The sequence below is a fragment of the Podarcis raffonei genome, chromosome 13, assembly GCF_027172205.1.
Source record: "Podarcis raffonei isolate rPodRaf1 chromosome 13, rPodRaf1.pri, whole genome shotgun sequence".
Taxonomy (NCBI): domain Eukaryota; kingdom Metazoa; phylum Chordata; class Lepidosauria; order Squamata; family Lacertidae; genus Podarcis; species Podarcis raffonei.
In genome coordinates this window covers 53200861-53220831 of record NC_070614.1, presented here as the reverse complement: position 1 = coordinate 53220831, position 19971 = coordinate 53200861, and the positions used below count along the sequence as shown (strand labels likewise).

At 52.5% G+C, this 19971-nt stretch overlaps 1 protein-coding gene across 1 annotated transcript in view; it reads right to left on the bottom strand.

Annotated features, from left to right (window-relative positions):
• FGF11 (fibroblast growth factor 11) overlaps window positions 1-19070 on the bottom strand; it is a 44967-nt gene extending 25897 nt beyond the window's left edge. Inside the window, exon 1 of the mRNA XM_053362244.1 lies at window positions 18378-19070. Coding sequence (XP_053218219.1) covers window positions 18378-18570 — 193 coding nt within the window. The 5' untranslated portion in view covers window positions 18571-19070. The remainder of the gene's footprint in view (window positions 1-18377) is intronic.
• Between the last annotated feature and the right edge of the window lie 901 nt (window positions 19071-19971).

The following is a 19971-nucleotide window of genomic DNA, read 5'->3' as shown; positions in this document are numbered from 1 at the left end:
CTGAAGCACCACGTTAGCTAATGGGGCCTCCTGCTGCTGCCGTGCCGCCGGAGCACGATTTCTGTTCTCATCCTGAAGCAAAATTCTTAACCTGAAGCACTCTTTCTGGGTTAGCGGAGTCTGTAACCTGAAGAGTATGTAACCTGAAGTGTATGTAACCCAGGGTACCAATGTAAAGGTAAAGGGTCCCCTGACCATTAGGTCCAGTCGTGGCTGACTCTGGGGTTGCGGCGCTCATCTCACTTTACTGGCCGAGGGAGCCGGCATGCAGATTCCAGGTCATGAGGCCAGCATGACTAAGCCGCTTCTGGAGAACCAGAGCAGCGCACGGAAACGCCGTTTACCTTCCCGCCGGAGCGCTACCTATTTATCTACTTGCGCTGGTGTGCTTTCGAACTGCTAGGTTGGCAGGAGCAGGGGCCGAGCAACGGGAGCTCACCCCGTCGTGGGGATTCGAACCGCCGACCTTCCGATCGGCAAGTCCTAGGCTCTGTGGTTTAACCCACAGCGCCACCCGCGTCCCTACGGGGGCTGGGAGAGCCACCGTCAAAGATCTGGAGGGCTTCCCCACGGAAAGAGGAGAGAGATGGTTTCCTACTGTCCCAGGAGAACCCAAACTTTAAGGGGTTCAAATGACAAAGAAGGAGATTCTGAATGAACATGGCGGTGACCGTGGAAGATGGCACGCTCTCCTTTAAGCAGAGATTGGGTGGCCATTTGTCAGGGGCTTCTCAGGCTGTGGCTCCTGTACTGGAGGGGGCTGGACTGGATGACCTCTGGAGGCCCCTTTCAACTCTAAAATTCTTTGAAAAGGAGACAGGGGCTGTGGGTATGTTGAGAAGGGCAGAACCAAGAAATTGTGCCCCCCAAGGAAGAGTAGAAGAAGGGAGAATGGGGGTTTCACCTGCGTGGAGACAGCTTGGAGATTCTCCTTTCCAACCCAGCTGAACACCATATATGCAGTAGGCGGCTGGCGGCTGGCAAATGCTTGTGGAATCCTAGAATTGTACAGTTGGTAGGGGCTCCTGAGGGTCATCCAGACCAACCCCGTGTATTCAGGAATCGCAGCAAACGAATCCCAGGCAGGACAAACCATCCAGTTTCTATTGAACCCTTTTGCCTGCTTAGCTCAGTGTTGTTCACACTGGCCCCCAGGGTTTCACGCTGCTGGAGAGATGACCACTAGGCATGATGGCCACGCTCCGCCCTCACGGCCGGGGGCAAACCATGCTTCCAAATCCCAGTTGCTGGAAACCGCAGGAGTTGGGTCCTGTGTTCGAATCCAGGTTTCCCTTTCGGATGCTGGGCTAGAAGGGTGACTGGCCTGATCTGACAGGGAACTCAACCGGGCGCCTTCTACACTCCAAGCAGCTGTCCTTCCCCACCCCACTGAGCCACAGATGATCGCTTCGGCGGATGACCCCAACAACCCCAGAGAACGGACACAAAATCGGATACCCGCGTGCTGAATGAACCCGGGTCTGATCCGGTGACGGTCGTACCGATGCGAGAACGCCAAAGTCTCTGCCCCAGGGAGCTTACAATGCGCAGGAAGGAGGCTTCAAAACAGTTGCTCTCCATTTGCCGGGAAATCAGGTTTTGGGGGGCTTGGTTTTAGGTTGCTATGGGGTTGGGTTTTTGGGGTGTAATATGCAGAGGGAAAATCTGGGTGTTGTGGGCTGAGGGTGGCAGAGAGAGAGTCTGTGGGGCTGAGTTTTTGGCCGGCTCCCACGGCCAACGTTGTTCTGCCAGCTGCAAGGACACCACAGGGTAATGAGGTGCCGGCTGGGCGCCAAGAAATCAGGAAGGGAGAGGAGGCGAGGCGAGGTGAGAGATGTTCTGGATGCCAGCTTGAAGCTGGCACGTGCCGCAGGCCAAGTACCCAAGGGGGGCACAGGAGACTCGGTGCTGCGGGCGGGCAGGGAGATGAATATAGAGAGGGCAGGGAGTTTATTATTGAGAGCATCGCACCAAAGGACGGGGAAGCCCAGCATCCTGTCTCCTTCTGGACCGTCTGGAGGGGCTGGGAGCTGGGGGCACTGTCATACAGTGGTTCCGCTCCTTCCTCCTGGGCCGTGTTCAGAAAGTGGTGGTGGGGGATGAGTGTTCAGACCCCTGGGCTCTCACTTGTGGGGTGCCTCAGGGGTCCGTCCTCTCCCCCATGCTTTTTAATATCTACATGCAACCGCTGGGAGAGATCATCAGGGGGTTTGGGCTGGGTGTTCATCAGTATGCGGATGATACCCAGCTCTACCTCTCTTTCAAATCAAAACCAGTGAAGGCGGTGAAGGTCCTGTGTGAGTGCCTGGAGGCGGTTGGAGGATGGATGGCGGCTAATGGATTGGTGTTGAATCCTGACAAGACAGAAGTACGGGAGGCGGGCAGGTGTGGGGGACTCCCTGGTCCTGAATGGGGCAACTGTGCCCCCGAAGGACCAGGTGCGCAGCCTGGGAGTCATTCTGGACTCACCGCTGTCTATGGAGGCGCAGGTCAATTCTGTGTCCAGGGCAGCTGTCTACCAGCTCCATCTGGTACGCAGGATGAGACCCTCCCAGCCCGCAGACTGTCTTGCCAGAGTGGCGCATGCTCTAGTTATCTCCTGCTTGGACTACTGCAATGCGCTCTACGTGGGGCTACCTTTGAAGGTGACCCGGAAACTACAACTAATCCAGAATGCGGCAGCTAGACTAGTGACTGGGGGCGGCTGCCGAGACCACATAACACTGGTCATGAAAGAGCTACACTGGCTCCCAGTATGTTTCCGAGCACAATTCAAAGTGTTGGTGCTGACCTTGAAAGCCCTAAACGGCCTCGGTCCAGTATACCTGAAGGAGCGTCTCCACCCCCATCGTTCAGTCCGGATACTGAGGTCCAGCTCCGAGGGCCTTCTGGTGGTTCCCTCACTGCGAGAAGCCAAGTTACAGGGAACCAGGCAAAGGGCCTTCTCGGTGGTGGCGCCCGCCCTGTGGAACACCCTCCCATCAGATGTCAAAGAGAACAACTACCTGACATTCAGAAGACATCTTAGGGAAGTTTTTAATGTGTGACATTTTTGTGTATTTTGGTCTCTGTGGAAGCCGCCCAGAGTGGCTGGGGAAACCCAGCCAGATGGGCAGGGTATAAATAATAAATTATTATTATTATTATTATTATTATCTCTGACAGTGGGCAGCCCACGCAACCCCTGCCAACTCCACCTTGCCTCCGAGGAGACCCGCAGGTAGACTGCGTCTTGACATGGGGGTGCAATCGAGCGTTCTCCTCCGGGTATTTGCCTAAACCCCGCAGGCCCAAGCTGCGGCGGCTGCGGTCTCTCTTGAGAGCCGATTCCAGAGTCGAAAGGGACCCCAGGAGGTCATCCAGCCCAACCCCCTGCTAAAGCATCCACAACAGACCTCAGCTCAGAAACCTCTAAGGAGGGAGGCCCCAGCAGCGCTCACTGCCAGAAAGTTTCCCTGTACGTTGAGTCGTAACCTCCTTTCTCGTAGCTTGAAGCCGTGGGTTCGAGTCCTACCCTCCAGAGCTAGCTGTGTGTTGTCTGCACGGGCTGGCAGCATCCAGCCCTACCTGGGATTCAGGCAATGCAGATGAGCCGGCCCTGAGCCCATGGCCTTTCGCTTAAGACGCAGGAACACAGACGAATACGGACATAATGTTAATAAGTCAATATTGCCCACACTGACTTGCAGACGCTCTCCAAGATTTCAGAGGGAGGGGTGTCTCTCGTACCAGGATAGTCTGTGACCGATTGAAGATGGGACCATTTGTATTTCCCCCCCTACACCTATGCCCCTAGGGGTCTATTCCATGGGTAAGCAAACTAAGGTCCGGATCAGGCCCAATCGCCTTCTCAATCCGGCCCGCGGACGGTCCGGGAATCAGCGTGTTTTTACATGAGTAGAATATGTGCTTTTATTTAAAATGCATCTCTGGGTTATTTGTGGGGCATAGGAATGCGTTCATTTGCCCCCCCCAAAATACAGTCCGGCCCCCCACAAGGTCTGAGGGACAGTGGACCGGCCCCCTGCTGAAGAAGTTTGCTGACACCTGGCTCTATTCTGCAGCATGTCACTGATGCAATAAGAGCGCATTAGTGCCGGGTTTATACCGCATTTATGCTGCGCTGTCCGCACATCGTTCCGCTTTAGCAATTGCCCCGCGATGTGCCGCCCGACGCTATTGGCATTCTTGCGCCGCAGCAAGAAAACACAACGCAAAATCACAAAATGAACCGGAACGTGTGCAGTTTGAAAAGGCATTGCAGGGATGTATCAGTGTGTCCACGCAAAAGATTTTTCCAGGTGCAAATAGTTTTGAAAGGAGGATCGCAAATAACTGCCCACTAAAAGGATGTTCAAATGGGGCTTTAATCTACTTAAATACGATTTCTGCATTGCTGGGGGTGAGGCTAGACAACCCCTTGGCCTACAATTCTACAATTGTAATGTATAATTTTTCTAAAGTCTCAAGCCAGAGCACATTTTGTCCCGGCGCGCTCAATACGGAACAGAAATGACCTTTTCACACATGCAGAGAAAATATGCATCGGATGTGAGTTGGAGCCAGGAACTTGCAAATGTGAGGAAGGGTTTTTCAGAAGAGAAATCGGGAAATTGTGACTGCTCTCAAGGAAGGAAGGAAGGAAGGAAGGAAGGAAGGAAGGAAGGAAGGAGGAAGGAGGAGGGAGGGAAGGAAGGAAGGAAGGAAGGAGGGAGGGAGGAAGGAGGAGGGAAGGAAGGAAGGGAGGGAGGGAGGGAGGGAGGGAGGGAGGGAGGGAGGGAGGAAAGAAAGAAAGAAAGGAAGAAAGAAAGAAAGAAAGAAAGAAGGAAGGAAGGAGGAAGGATGGAAGGAGGGAGGAGGGAGGAAGATAGGAGGAAGGAAGGGAGGGAGGGAGGGAGGGAGGGAGGGAGGGAGGGAGGAAGGAAGGGAGGAAGGAGGAAAGGAAGGAAGAGAAAGGAAGGGAGGAAGGAGGAAGGGAGGGAGGGAGGGAGGGCTGCCTGTTCATCCGAACAAAGAAGAGTCCTGCTGCATCAGGCCAACGGCCCATCTAGCCCAGCATCCTGTTCTCACAGCGCTGAACCCAGTGGAAAACCCGCAGCCGGGATTCAAACCCGCAACCAACGGTCTCCCTCCCTGCGGTTTCCAGCATCGCTGCCTCCGGCCGCGGGGGCAAAGCGTAGCCATCCAACCATAGCCCTCTACCCCTCTCTGAGTTTGTCCAACCCTCTTTTAAAGCTGTCCAAGTTGGTGGCCCCAACCGCTTCATGAGTCGGGGAGTTCCACGGCTTAATTACGCTCCCCCCGGTTTCAAAAGCAGCCCAGTAAAGTTGGGCTTCTAAGTTCTTTAATGAGAGAGGCCCAAACACCCCCCTCTGTTCCCGGTGCCGCCAGATCAGATAACATTGCAAATTCAGCCCAGGCTGAGCGAAGAAGGGGACCCAGGTGTCCTGGAGCCCGGCTCCTGCGCTCCTTCCTTCAGGGCTATGATTGCGCCTCTAAATACCGGTTGCTGAACATCACAGGTGGGCACAGCACTCTGTTGCGTCCGTGTCCTGCTCTCTGGCTTCCTACTGAGACATCTGGTCGGCCGCTGTGATAACAGGATGAGGGCCAGATGGGCTGCCGGCCTGATCTAGCGAAAGGATCTTCCAATCTTCTTCTTATGCCCCCGTTTCCCCTTTGAGTGGGTGAGAAACAGCTCAAGAGGGAAGTTCTGGCTAAGGAGGAGGTTCTGCGCCCCGAACGGAGGCCAGGTCCCGAATTCGAATCCTGCTCGGAGAAAGATCGTGAGCTTCATTCAGTGCCCAATGGGGGCAGGTCCACACAGAGAGCCAGAGTTGGGTAGCCAGGAACCCTGGGAGAGACCAGGGTTCGAATCCTCAGCCATGAAGATCACAGTCTCTCAGCCTAACCGACCTCACAGGGTCGTTGTGAGAGTCAAATGGGGAAGGGGGAAAAAACTAGGATAGCTCATGTGGCTTTAAATCTGCATTGGGTGCTGTGGGTTCGCCTTGGCCCGTATCCTAAGATGAACTGAAGGAATAAAAGGTTCCTAGTATGAGAGGCAGCGGTGGTGTAGTGGTTAGAGTGTCGGCCTAAGACCTGGGAGAGAGACCAGGGTTCAGATCCACACTCAGCCACGAAGCTTGGGGGCCAGCCATGGCCTTCTCTCAGCCTATCCTACCTCGCAAGGTTGTGGCTGGGATGAAGGGAAGAAGGGAACAGCCCGTTGCGTCACCTTGAGCTCCTCGGATGAGAAAAAGGCAGGATATAAATGCAAAACGAGAGCATTACAGGTTCTCTACCTCTACAGACCAGAAGAGTCCACAACCAGAAGGAGGAGGAGTATCAGGAAGAATGGAATAAATTTAATGATTATTTAGTTAAATTTGATAAGTTAAACTCACTGAAAACAGCTTGCAGATACTTAATGGGCTAAGGATTTTATTTATGTTAAGTGATGAATTAATATGTTTAATTCCATAAGGTGACGATCTAAGGATGTTAATGCTTCAGTTAAATTTTATAAAAATTGGGATTTGGAAAAGCGTTAAAAGGACATGCAATTAAATTCAACCAAAGGGAAGCGAGGAAGTCACTTAAGAAAGTTAATAACTGTAATTTTTAATGAGGCTACGATTTATGTTTGTTTTTCTTGTGTGTTTGTTTATAATATTGTGAAAACTAATAAATTTTTTGGGAAAAATAAATAAATCACCTCATAAACATCAAAAATAAAAAAATAAAAATAAACACACAGCCTCGATTGAAAGTGATTCGAACCCAGCACCCTCTTTCCTCATTGGCGCTGCTGCAGAACAGACTCTCGTCTCTCTCTCTCTCTGCAGCCTTCTTCCTCCCTTACACACTTGCAAGATTTAGCAAATTAAAAGAAGTACACGTTTGTAACACCCCGATTGTCACACACTGATCTCCTCCCACTCCGAGACACATTACTCATCGGCAGAGGGTCTTACTCCACATCCGTTCCCATTTACACAGCAGCAGCCTGTCCCTGAGCCGTTTCATGCGCCGAACATGCCCGTCTTGGCTGCTTAATGGCGCACCGGAAAATACAGAAGGGTCCGGCAGAATATTTTAGATGCCCGTAAAGCGGGGAATTGCAGGAGACAGTGCACCGCAAAGTACCTTTGCTTTCACACAGTCACAGAACACTACGGGTCAGAAGGGGACCCGAGGGTCATCTAGTCTGACCCGCCCCCAGCAATGCAGTTATTGCAGGAATCGCTGACAGGTGGGCACCCAAAGTCCACCACCTTCTGAGGAGTCCATTCCACAGTCAAACGGCTGAAATCTACCCAGCTCTACCTCTCTTTCAAATCAGAACCAGTGAAGGCGGTGAAGGTCCTGTGTGAGTGTCTGGAGGCAGTTGGAGGACGGATGGCAGCTAACGGATTGAGGTTGAATCCTGACAAGACAGAAGTACTGTTTTGGGGGGACAGGAGGCAGGCAGGTGTGGAGGACTCCCTGGTCCAGAATGGGGCAACTGTTCCCCTGAAGGACCAGGTGCGCCGCCTGGGAGTCATTGTGGACTCACAGCTGTCCATGGAGGCACAGGTCAGCTCTGTGTCCAGGGCAGCTGTCTGCCAGCTCCACCTGGTATGCAGGATGAGACCCTTCCTGTCCACTGACTGTCTCACCAGAGTGGTGCATGCTCTGGTTATCTGTTGCTTGGACTACTGCAATGCGCTCTACGTGGGGCTACCTTTGAAGGCGACCTGGAAACTACAGTTAATCCAGAATGTGGCAGCTAGACTGGGGACTGGGAGCGGCCACAGAGACCACATAACACCGGTCTTGAAAGACCCACACTGGCTCCCAGTACGTTTCCGAGCACAATTCAAAGTGTTGGTGCTGACCTTGAAAGCCCCAAACGGCCTCAAAGGCCCAGTAGACCTGAAGGAGCATCTCCACCCCCATTGTCCAGCCTGGACACTGAGGTCCAGCTCTGAGGGCCTTCTGGCGGTTCCCTCCCTGCGAGAAGCCAAGTTACATAACCAGGCAGAGGGCCTTCTTGGTGGTGGCACCCGGCCTGTGGAACGCCCTCCCACCAGATGTCAAAGAGAAAAACAACAACAAAACTTTTAGAAGACATCTAAAGGCAGCCCTGTTTAGGGAAATTTTTAATGTTATTGTATTTTAGTGTTCTGTTGGAAGCCGCTAAGAGTGGCTGGGGAAACCCAGCCAGATGAACGGGGTATAAATAATAAACTATTATTACTGCTAAAGTTTAGCTGCAATCTCTTTCCCCGCAATTCGAATCCGGCACCCACATGCGCCACAGAGCAAACTACGCTGCCTCGTCCCGAGGTCTTTCTGCATGCTGAGCGGATGAGTGACAGCCCAAGATTCTAGACCTCATGGTTTTTTTTATCAATGGCTGCTTTCGAAAGGGCCTCATGTCAAGAATAAGGCCATTGGCCCTCTGCTAAGTCAGCACTGCAGGATTTTAGGTCTCTCCAGCCTTGCCTGGAATTTGAGCAGTCAGGATTTGAACCCGGGACCTTCTGCGCACGCAAAGCAGATGCTCCGAGCTTCAGCCCTCCCCCTGCAGAGAAGATGCCTGCTTTGACCCACCTCTGGAGATTCCTGAGGAAGTTCAATGCAACACCCCCAAGGCAAAAAGATTGAGGTCAGAACAGGGACACAGGTTAGCAGCCAGCTAAGAGATTTTACTTTCTTGGGCTCCATGATCACTGCAGATGGTGACAGCAGCCACAAAATTAAAAGACACCTGCTTCTTGGGAGAAATGCGATGGCAAACCTAGACAGCATCTTAAAAAGCAGAGACATCACCTTGCCAACAAAGGTCCATATAGTTAAAGCTATGGTTTTCCCAGTACTGATGTATGGAAGTGAGAGCTGGACCATCAAGAAGGCTGATGGCCGAAGAATGGATGCTTTCGAATTCTGGTGCTGGAGGAGACTCTTGAGAGTCCCATGGACTGCAAGAAGATCCAACCTCTCCATTCTGAAGGAAATCAGCCCTGAGTGCTCACTGGAAGGACAGATCCTGAAGCTGAGGCTCCAAGACTTTGGCCACCTCATGAGAAGAGAAGACTCCCTGGAGAAGACCCTGATGTTGGGAAAGATGGAGGGCGCGAGGAGAAGGGGACGACAGAGGACGAGATGGTGGGACAGTGTTCTCGAAGGGACCAGCATGAGTTTGACCAAACTGCGGGAGGCAGTGGAAGACAGGAGGGCCTGGTGTGCTCTGGTCCAGGGGGTCACGAAGAGGCGGACACGACTAAACGGCTCAACAACAACAACAAATAGAGGCGGTTTTGTTGTGTTTCTCTTTCTGCCATAGGGTAGAAAAGAAGTCACCTTTCCCCAGAAGCAGGACGACAGGGGCAAACTTATTGCAGTCCAAATGTCCCGATATTCCAGGGATGGTCCTGGAATTGCAGAAGCTGTGTCCGTTTTCCGATCTGATCCCACAATTTCCCCCGCTTCTCCTGTTCCTTCCCTTCCACGTCTCAATTAAAAGTGACACACAAACTCTCCTGTCCTTTTTGGAAATAGAAGCCTTTGCTCTTTCTCTGTAGATGCAAAAGCAGACTCCTCTTTATTCCGAAAATAAAATCCCTGCACCAAACGAAGTTGGCATATGAAGCCCTTTTGAAGGAAAAGGCCACCAATCTGCTTCAAATTCTTTAATTGCAACGCTTCCGCAGCCAGCCTTTTTTAATAGGAAACACAGTGGAACGTTTAGTATTCCTTTCTTGTAAATGGAGCCGTCTACTCAGAAGTAAGCCCCACTGTATTCAATGGCGTTTACTCCCAGGTAACTGGGTAAAGACTGAGTAGCCTTGCACTGCAATCCTAAGCGTTTAAGTCCCACAGAGTTCAATAGGATTTACTTTCCGGTATGTCTCTGATCAATTGATGCTTTTGAATTCTGGTGCTGTAGGAGACTCTTGAGAGTCCCATGGACTGCAAGAAGATCAAACCTCTCCATTCTGAAGGAAATCAGCCCTGAGTGCTCACGGGAAGGACAGATCCTGAAGCTGAGGCTCCAAGACTTTGGCCGCCTCATGAGAAGAGAAGACTCCCTGGAAAAGACCCTGATTTTGGGAAAGATGGAGGGCACAAGGAGAAGGGGACGATGGAGGACGAGATGGTGGGACAGTCTTCTCGAAGCTACCAACATGAGTTTGACCAAACTGCGGGAGGCAGTGGAAGACAGGAGGGCCTGGCGTGCTCTGGTCCAGGGGGTCACCAAGAGGCGGACACAACTAAACGACTAAACAACAACAACAACAACAAAGGATTGTATTTATGTTAACTGATAAAATAATGTGTTTAATACTATAAGGAGAAGATTTAAAAATGTTAATGTTCAATTTAAAGTATATAAAAACTGGGTTTTGGAAAACCGTTATGAGGATTTGCAATGAAATTCAACTAAGGGGAAACAAGGAAGTCGCTTTACAAAGTTAATAACTGTTATTTTCAATAAGGTTATGTTTGTTATGTTTGTTGTTTTGTGTTTTTGTTTGTCGTTAATATTGTAAAAATCAATAAAATTTTTGAAGGAAAAAATAATACAACAATCCTGCGAGGCAGGCGAGCCAGAGAAATCTTCGTTGGCTCAAAGTGACGGATGTTAATGTGTATTTAATGTGGGAACAGCTTTGTGATGGAGCATGAGACGTCCCTATTCTCAATGGAGAAATGTTGAAATGTCGGGATGCGATGGGACTTTTCGTAAGACAGTGGTACCTTGGGTTAAAGACGCTTCAGGTTACAGACACTTCAGGTTACAGACGCCGCTAACCCAGAAATAGTACAGTGGACGCTCGGGTTGCGAACGTGATCCGTGCGGGAAGCACGTTCGCAACCCACAGCGCCGCATCTGCGCATGCGTGGGTTGCGATTCGGCGCTTCTGCACATGCGCAAAGCACAATTTAGCGCTTCTGCGCATGCGCAAAACCTGGAAGTAACCAGTTCCGGTACTTCCGGGTTTGGCGCAGTGCGCAACCCGAAATCGCGCAACCCGAAGCGTCTGTAACCCGAGGTATGACTGGGTTGCTTCAGGATGAGAACAGAAATTGTGTGGCGGCGGCAGCGGGAGGCCCCATTAGCTAAAGTGGTACCTCAGGTTAAGAACAGACCTCTAGAACGAATCAAGTTCTTAACCCGAGGTACCACTGTATGGCACCCTGTCCGAGGCCAAGACTGGACCGTCTCAATTTGTGTCCGTCTCGTTTTGCCCATACCAATCTAAATCTGGTACTGAGTGCAAATTCTGAAGCCCAGCCTCTTCCGCAGGTACAGGAAGGGGCAGAGAAGTCCCAAGGCTGGATGTGGGTGCCTGCACGGCCTCTGAGCCCTCCCCACAACTGGCAGAGGCAGAATCGTATATACACACCCACCCAAAAATACACACGTATCATAGAATCTTGAAAGTTGCAAGGGACACCTGAGGGTCATCCAGTCCAACCCCGAGCAATGCAGGAATCTCAGCCGAAGCATCCATGACAGATGTCTGTCCGATCTCTGCTGAAAAACCTCCAAGGAAGGAGAGGCCATAATAATCTCCCGAGGGAGACAGCTCTTACTGTCAGAAAGTTCTTCGTGATGTTTCGTCGGAATCTCCTTCCTTGTAACTTGAAGCCACAGGTTCGAGTCCTACCTTCCCGAGCAGGAGAAAACAAGCTCACTGCCTGTTCCGTGTGAAAGCCCTTGAGATATTTGAAGGTGGCTCTCAGATCTCCTCTCGCTCTCCTCTTTTCCTGGCTAAACGTCCCCAGCGCCTTCAACTGTTCCTCATCAGGCTTAGTTTCCAGACCCTTCCAGACCCTTGGTAGTTGAAATAACCACATTTCCCCTCTCTGCTCCATCACTGAGCTCCACCTCCCTTTGCCTCTAAGGTCTCCCTTGTGCTGCTTTTCAGACTGTAAGCCTGTTGGGGCAGAGACCGCCCCTCATTTTAATTTTTCGTTTCTGCAAAACCCCACATGCTCCTGATCTCAGGTCCACAGTATGAATTTTGCTCATTTATTAAATTTCATACACCGCCCCTCGCCCGCAGATCTCAGGCCGGTCCGCCACACAAAAATACGAGATAATAAAATAATAGGCAGGCTCTTTTCATGTTCTTATATGGGAATAAAGGCCAGGAAGTGTCCCTTCCCACTGGGAATATTACTCCAGCAACCTGTGGTTGGGTTTTAGCAGGCTATTGCCTACGTCGTATCAACCACATCTTTGCCACCAATGAGGACCAGTGACTTGTGCGCCCTCCAAGTCAGGGCTCAGCAAACTTTTTCAGCAGGGGGCCGGTCCACCGTCCCTCAGACCTTGGGGGGGCAGACTATATTCTTTTTCAGGGGGGGGATGAACGAATTCCTACGCCCCACAAATAACCCAGAGATGCATTTTAAATAAAAGGACACATTCTACTCCGGTAAAAACACCAGGCAGGCCCCACAAATAACCCAGAGATGCATTTTAAATAAAAGGACACATTCGACTCATGTAAAAACACGCTGATTCCTGGACCGTCGGCGGGCCAGATTTAGAAGGCGATTGGGCCGGATCCTGCCCCCGGGCCTTAGTTTGCCTACTCATGCTCCAAGTGTCCCAATTTTCCTGGGACAGTTCCGGAATTACGGAAGCCATCCTGGTTTCGGATTTACCGTATTTTTCGCCCTATAGGACGCACTTTTCCCCCTCCAAAAATGAAGGGGAAATGTGTGTGCGTCCTATGGGGCGAATGCAGGCTTTCGCTGAAGCCTGGAGAGCGAGGGGGGTCGGTGCGCACAGAACCCTCCCGCTCTCCAGGCTTCAGGAAGCTCTCCGCAAGCCTTGGGAGCCCGCGGGAGTTCCCTAGGCTTGCGGATAGCAGCCTGTTCTGGGGGCTGGGGTCGGGGCAAGCTTGGGCTTCCCCCGCCCCAGCCCCATGCCTGGGGGAAAAAAATTCTTGATTTCTCCCCCCCCAAAAACTAGGTGCGCCCAATGGGCCGGTGCGCCCTATAGGGCGAAAAATAGGGTAATCTCAAAATGTCCTGGATTTCTTCCTCGCCTCCTCCACCTTTCAGAGAACACCTAAAAGTGATGTGCGGCTGTCGTGTTTACACTGATAACAAATATGCACAAATATAGGATTGGGGGCACCTGGCTTACTAGCAGTACATGTGAAAAGGATCTAGGAATCTTGGTGGACCACAAGCTTAACATAAGTCCACAGTGTGATGCAGCAGCAAAAAAGGCTAATGCTGTTCTAGGCTGCATGATGTCTGGTGTCAAGATCAAGAGAAGCAATAATAATAATAATTTATTATTTATATTCCGCCCATCTGGCTGGGCTTCCCCAGCCACTCTGGGCGGCTTCCAACAAAATATTAAAATACCATAATGCATCAAAGATTAAAAGCTTCCCTAAACAGGGCTGTTTTAAGATGTCTTCTAAAAGTCTGGTAGTTGTTCTTCTCTTTGACATCTGGTGGGAGGGAGTTCCACAGGGCGGGCACCACCACCAAGAAGGCCATCTGCCTGGTTCCCTGTAACCTCACTTCTCGCAATGAGAGAACCGCCAGAAGGCCCTCGGCGCTGGACCTCAGTGTCTGGGCTGGATGATGGGGGTGGAGACGCTCCTTCAGGTATACTGGGCCTTTGAGGCCGTTTAGGGCTTTCAAGGTCAGCGCCAACGCTTTGAATTGTGCTTGGAAATGTCCCCCTTCTTCTGCCTTGGTCAGATCACACTTGGAATACAGTGTCCAGTTCTGGGCACCCCAATTTAAGAAGGGCGTCGACAAGATGGAGGGCGCCCAAGATGACGAAAAGTCTGGAAACCAAGCCATATGAAGAACGGTTGAAGGAATTAGGTATGTTTAGCCTGCTAAAAAGGGATGCAGGTGGCGCTGTGGGTTAAAGCACAGAGCCTAGGGCTTGCCGGTCAGAAGGTCGGTGGTTCGAATCCCCGCGACGGGGTGAGCTCCCATTGCTCGGTCCCTGCTCCTGCCTACCTAGCAGTTCAAAAGCACACCAGTGCAAGTAGATAAATAGGTACCACTCCGGCGGGAAGGTAAATGGCGTTTCCGTGCACTGCTCTGGTTCGCCAGAAGCGGCTTAGTCATGCTGGCCAAATGACCCAGAAGCTGTACGCCGGCTCCCTCAGCCAGTAAAGCGAGATGAGCGCTGCAACCCCAGAGTTGGCCACGACTGGACCTAATGGTCAGGGGTCCCTTTACCTTTAGCCTGCTAAAGTGGAGACTGGTTAGCATCTTCAAATATCTCCTGGGCTGTCACATGGAGGCTATGACCTGAACCAGTGGATTCAAGTCACAAGAAGGAGATTCCAGCTAAATATCAGGAATAACTTTCTGATGGGAAGAGCCACTCGATAGTGAAACGGTCTCCCTCAGGAGATGATGGTCTCTCCTTCATCGGAGGTTTTTAAGCAGAGATTAGATGGCCCACCTGTCATGTATGATCTAGTTGAGATTTCTGCAATGCAGAGGGTTAGAATAGACAACCCCTGGTTTCCCTTCCAATCCTACAATCCCACAATTCTCTGATTCCTGCTAGGATACGCGTCTTTACGCCGGCTTTTGACACCCGAGGTGCACGTTTTTAAGACCCAGTATTAAACGGTGTCTAATATTGTGCTTTAATACCCTGGGACCTTGGGGGTCAAGGGCAAGCAATTAGTAATAATAACCCTTTCCCATTTTTTTGCAAAATGTCTGCTGCGCGGCTGGCTGTCCTTTTGAAAAATTAATCCCTCTTTGTGGTTTTAACTCTTGTTTTAATTACGAGTTACGCGAAGGCTCCTTACGCGTCTCAGAGACGGGTGCAAAGGTTTTAAGATACAAGGCGTGCGATTAAACGAAGAACAGAGGAGGAAACACCTTTTAAAGGAAGAAAGATATTGAGAAAAACAAGACGCTCGTCTCCCACAAAGTTCCACGGAGAGATCCGCGGTTCAGGGATGTGGAGGCCTGCATCGCCTGTCACTCTGTCATTCGCCAAGACATTTGAAGGACAAAATTGCAGAGAGGGGAGGGGGCTTCAGGGTGGCGGAGGGGAAACAGCGATTCTCTTTCCTATTCGGCTGTTGCAATTCCCCATAAAATACCCCTCTCTCTTTCTTTCTTTCTCTCTTTCTGTCTCTTTCTGTCTCTGTGTTGTCTTTTGAAATCCACCCGTTTCCAAAGAGGAACGCAGTGACTTGTCAAATGTTCAGCTGGATGGGGCGTGTGTGGAAAACGGCCACAGGAACCCGGCCCTTTCCGTAGAGAAGAGTCTATATTCTTTGGGGGAAACGGCAGGTTGCGGCCCAAGGTATCCGTGGGGTGTCCCAGCCAGGCGGACCCTCGCCACTGGCACAGCCCCACGGGCATCAAAACGGGGCCACGGTCCTGCGAAACAGAGCGGAAGGATGGAAGAGAGAGTCCTCTGCGGGGTCAGATCTCTTCGCTTAGCTCTGCGGTTCCGTTTTGCAATTTCTAATATCCTTTTCCAGGGGAGATTTTTGCACCCTGGGCCGGGGAGAAGGGGTGCAAATGCCCCAGCGGGGCACCCAGGAAACACCGCAAACTAGGGGTCACCAGGGCACGCAGATTTTGAGGGATGGAGCGATCTCGGTGGTGCGTCCATTAATGTGGACAAGGATCCTCGAGGCTTTTCTTCAGAGGCCACCATGACTGACAAACTCCCTCGAGGGAACGCGGTTTTGGGGGAACTGCTAAACAACACAGCCTTAAACCATCTCAAGCGTCAAATTCCTGCTCAACTATTTGCCTGGAAGCAAGTCCCATTCAACTCACTTCCGAGGCCGTTTTGTGATTCTCAAACTTTCGGGCGTTTTCCTCCTTCCTCCCCACAACGTCTAAAACATCTTATGGCAGAATAATTCGCTTTAGTGGAAAGCAAAATCCATGCGGAGCTTTTGAGTGTCGAGTGAGGGGCCACCCTTCCCATCAGGCCCAGGAACCCGGATCAATAATGTTTAGTACAACCTGGAAGTAGGGGGCGAGGCAGGGAGACGGATCAGGCCCCTAGCCCCTGAGATCATTCAGTCTGGCCCTCTGCAATGCAGAGCTTGCCGCCCAAATCTTTTGCTTTGCCACTGGCTGGCCGAGGAAGCGACCTGGTCCTAAATTAAGACCACTGGGGAAGGTTCCTCTACAGGCAGCCCTCCCTGGAGCTGCTGTCAGGATTTGAACCCAGCACCTTCCGAGTGTGGAATTTGGGCTCTGCCACAGAGCCCCTTACAGACCCTTTCCACATCCAGCCCGGTGGCTTCATTCCTCTTCTCGAGCTTTTGAAATAGAAATTAAGGACTGCAGCCGCCCGCTGTAGCCACTAGGGAAGACAGCCTGCCTCCCCTTGCCCCCTGCCTGGGGGCCAGCATCCTTTCCTGAACAGGCCAGGAGCAAGAGGTCTATATAGACACGACCACTTCGGCTAATAATAAGCCTTAAATATAATTCCCCATCCCAGCACAATTAGGTAGCGTTTTGAGAATAAGCAAATATAGGATTTCACATTTGGGCGTGATAAACCCTCGGATTCCAGGACTCGCCAGCTGCGGTTTCATTTAGAGACCTTTAAAATTAATGGGCTATCTTTTTCCAAAAGCCGTAAAAACCCAAACAGGGCGTCGTTCCGTATTCTACAGAGCATCGCAGCTCGTTTATTCGGATTTCCACACACCGGGTCCTGCTGTTCAGCCCTGAAAACCAGGCGCCTTGATCAAAAAGCCAGACAGGGCCTCTGACCATGCGCGGAGTGCTGCAAACTCAGGAATTCTCAGCTCTAAGTCTGGACATTGGCCCATCATATTTCAGACAGATGGTTTCAGGGAGACATTTTTGGACCACAGCCCTGACAACTGGTCATAGTGGTTAGAGTGGGGACTGGAATACGGCGACCCTACCAGGCGAGCCACAAATTCCCCCCACCGCTGAGGTTTAAAGGCCCGGACTCGGTGACAGGCGTCCCCACAGTTCAGAAACGGCTGCAAATAATTGTTACTACGGATTCAAAAGCTTGCTAACTTTCCTCAGGCAGGGAAGATGAACTAAAAGATTGATTCTTCCGAAGACTCGACAACAGAAGCCAAAACATTTCCCAGCAGGAAATAGTTTGACGAACTTTAAGCTGCAAAAACCAGTGCCGAAATTATTTATTTCTTCAAAATTACCCGCCCACCTTTGCAGGGACTCCTTCACACATTCCACTGTCCCGTACGTCTGTACGGTATAAACTTGCCTGCTATTTATTTCCAGGTTCAGGTGGACCAGTTAAAAGTCAAATAAATCTGTACTTTAATAACATTTTCAGCCAACAGGGGGCACCGGGCACCCCACTCCATAGAAGCCCCTCCAGGGTGCGCCTGAAATTTGTGGGTTTATACATTCGATATGTGCCTTTCAAACCTAAGTTTCTAGTCTTCAAGAGACTGAACTGGCTTTTTCCTGCAGCAATGAGTCCCACAGCTATCCAAGAGATCGCAGAAACAGAAGATCACCCCATTGCAGAACGGCGCCCCCTACTGCTGACCCAGAGGAGACAACGCTTCTGTCAAGCCGCATAACCAACGCCCCCTGCAGGAGACCCATGGAAGCGCAAGGTTGAAAACAGCGCCTCCTGCTGCTGAACCCAGGGCCCTGCAACTCACAAAGGACAGTCCATATTTACAACAAATGTGCAAAGCCGTTGACCCCGGGATATATATTAGGGGTACCGCCCAGTCCTGTGGAAACGGAAGCCCTCTCCTCGACCCGCCACAAACGGTCTGCATTAACCGCAATGGGACGGCGCCCCCTGCTGTTGACCTCCAGGCACTGCAGTGTGCAGATAACTCACACCCCAACAAATTTTGGGGAGCAAGGGTCCTGTCACTGCAGGGCTTTGGGGCAGAAGAACACACTCCAAACACAGCAGGCCGTGATTGGCGTGTTTCGAAGGCATTTGCATCACACACCTATCCAGAGCCTTGGCCCAGCCAGTTCAACATTGCCAGCACTGGCCGGCAGCGTCTCTCCAGGATTTCGAGCCAGGATCTGACCCAACGCTGCCACCTTCTGCACTCCAAGCAGTTGCTCCACCGCCCAGCTACATTCATTGACAAACCAATATTCTAGACCTCATGGCTCCCCCTTAAGACCCAGGCAAGACAGGACCAGATAGCTCAGGACTGGCCGGCAGAAGCTCTCCAGGATTTCCAGACCCGGGCAGGCAGCATCCTTCTGCACTCGGAGCAGTCGCTCCCCGGCTGAGCCACAACCCAAGACCCACCTCGTGCCTGCCCGCCCCTCCTCCGGAGAGATCCATTATCCGGGACCCCCTCTCCGCAAAGGGATGGAGGGGGGTCGTGTAAAGTGGGGAGGGGGCGACTTACCGGGCGTTTTCTCCAGCCGCCCCTTTCTCCCCCCGCACAGTCTGACTTTGGAGATTAAAATGAGCAGTTGCTTCTGGCATAAAGACTTGGTCCCTCGAGGGCAAACCTTCCTCTGCGTGGAGACGGGCCGGCTCGCCACCGGGTCGCGGATCTCCCGTTTCTGCCGGATCAAGGAGCTGGCTAAGGCGGCCATGCCTGCCCCATCCGGAGGCGAGCAGGACTAAGGGGGCGAGGGGTGTTTTGGGGGGCGAGGGGGCGCCCCTCCTCTCTCTCTCTCTCCCCCTCCTCTCCTTCCACGCCCTCTCAGGTCAAGGCGTCCCGGCGAAGATGCGCTGCGGATCCCGTCGCTCCTCGGCCGGACGGCGCGGCTGGCAATCCGACGGGGCGGCGGCGGCGGGTTCGAGACCCGCCAGCGGTTCCCCCCAAAAAAGGGAAAATAAAAAAAAACCTGGGTATCTCCTCCTCTTCTGTTTAGGGTGACTCCAAGGTGGAGATCGCTTCCCTCCTCCGGGGCAGCCCCGGGAAAAGGGCGCCCCCCTCCGAAAGAGAGGGGGGTCTCTGCCGACGGCTGGCTCCCCCTCTCGTGCTAGGAGTGGATCCCATGATGGATCCCTCGCCGCCGCCGCCTTCGCCGGAGTGCCGTCTCCATCCCGGCTTCCGCTGCGCTTGGAGGGAGGGAGGGAGGGATGGATGGATGGATGGAGGGGGGGCGGGCGGGGAGGAGACCCCGGTGTCCTTCAGAGCTTCAGAGGTTAATTATGTGTGGAGAGGGAGGGAGGGAGGGAGGGAGGGAGAAGCCCAGGGGGTGGGCAGAGAGAGAAAGAAAGCGAGAGATCTCCTGGATCGAGGTGGGGGGGGGGAGTTGATCTGGGTGTGTTAAGGGATAGACGGAGGAGAAGAGAGCAGAACAGGGAGGGGTGGGGGGAGGGAGGGAGAGAGGGATTCTGTCACACACCCGTGACAAAGCTCGGGGGGGGGGCGAGATAGTGCCCCAGTCTGTTAGGCACCCTTGGGCGTGCGGGGGGGGGGCGTGGAACGGGAGAAAGTCTTTATCGTCCAGGTAGCCCCCTCCCCATATAAAGGTGTCTTTTGATTTTTTTGGGGGGGGGGTCCGTCTTCCTCTCCTGGGGCGTTGATGGGGGGGGGGAGACGTCCCTTTCTGTCTGCGGAAGGAAGCCGGGAGAGTTCCCCCCCCCCCAAGAAGAATTAATTGAAATTAATCCGTAGCGATTGGAGACGGGGGGATGGAGGGTCCGGGGTTTGGACGCGCATCGTTATGGGTGGGGGGGTTTAAAGGGTGGGGGAGACACGGGGGACACCCCAAAAGGGTTTCCCTCGCCCCCCCCCCCCGCCGTGGGGTGAAGCTCAGGATGGGAATGTAATGAGTCATGGCAAGAAAATCTCCGCAAGGGTCGCGCTGACTTTGGGAAGGGTCCCTGGAGGCGGGTGGGGTGGGGTTTCCCTGGCTCAGTAAGGGGTCTTGGGGTGGGAGGGGGTCGTGCAAGGACTCAGCACAAGCGACACGTGCGCGCCCCCCTCCCGCACCCCCCCAAACCCCCATTGCACAGCCTGGCGGCGCATCCCATGTGGGTCA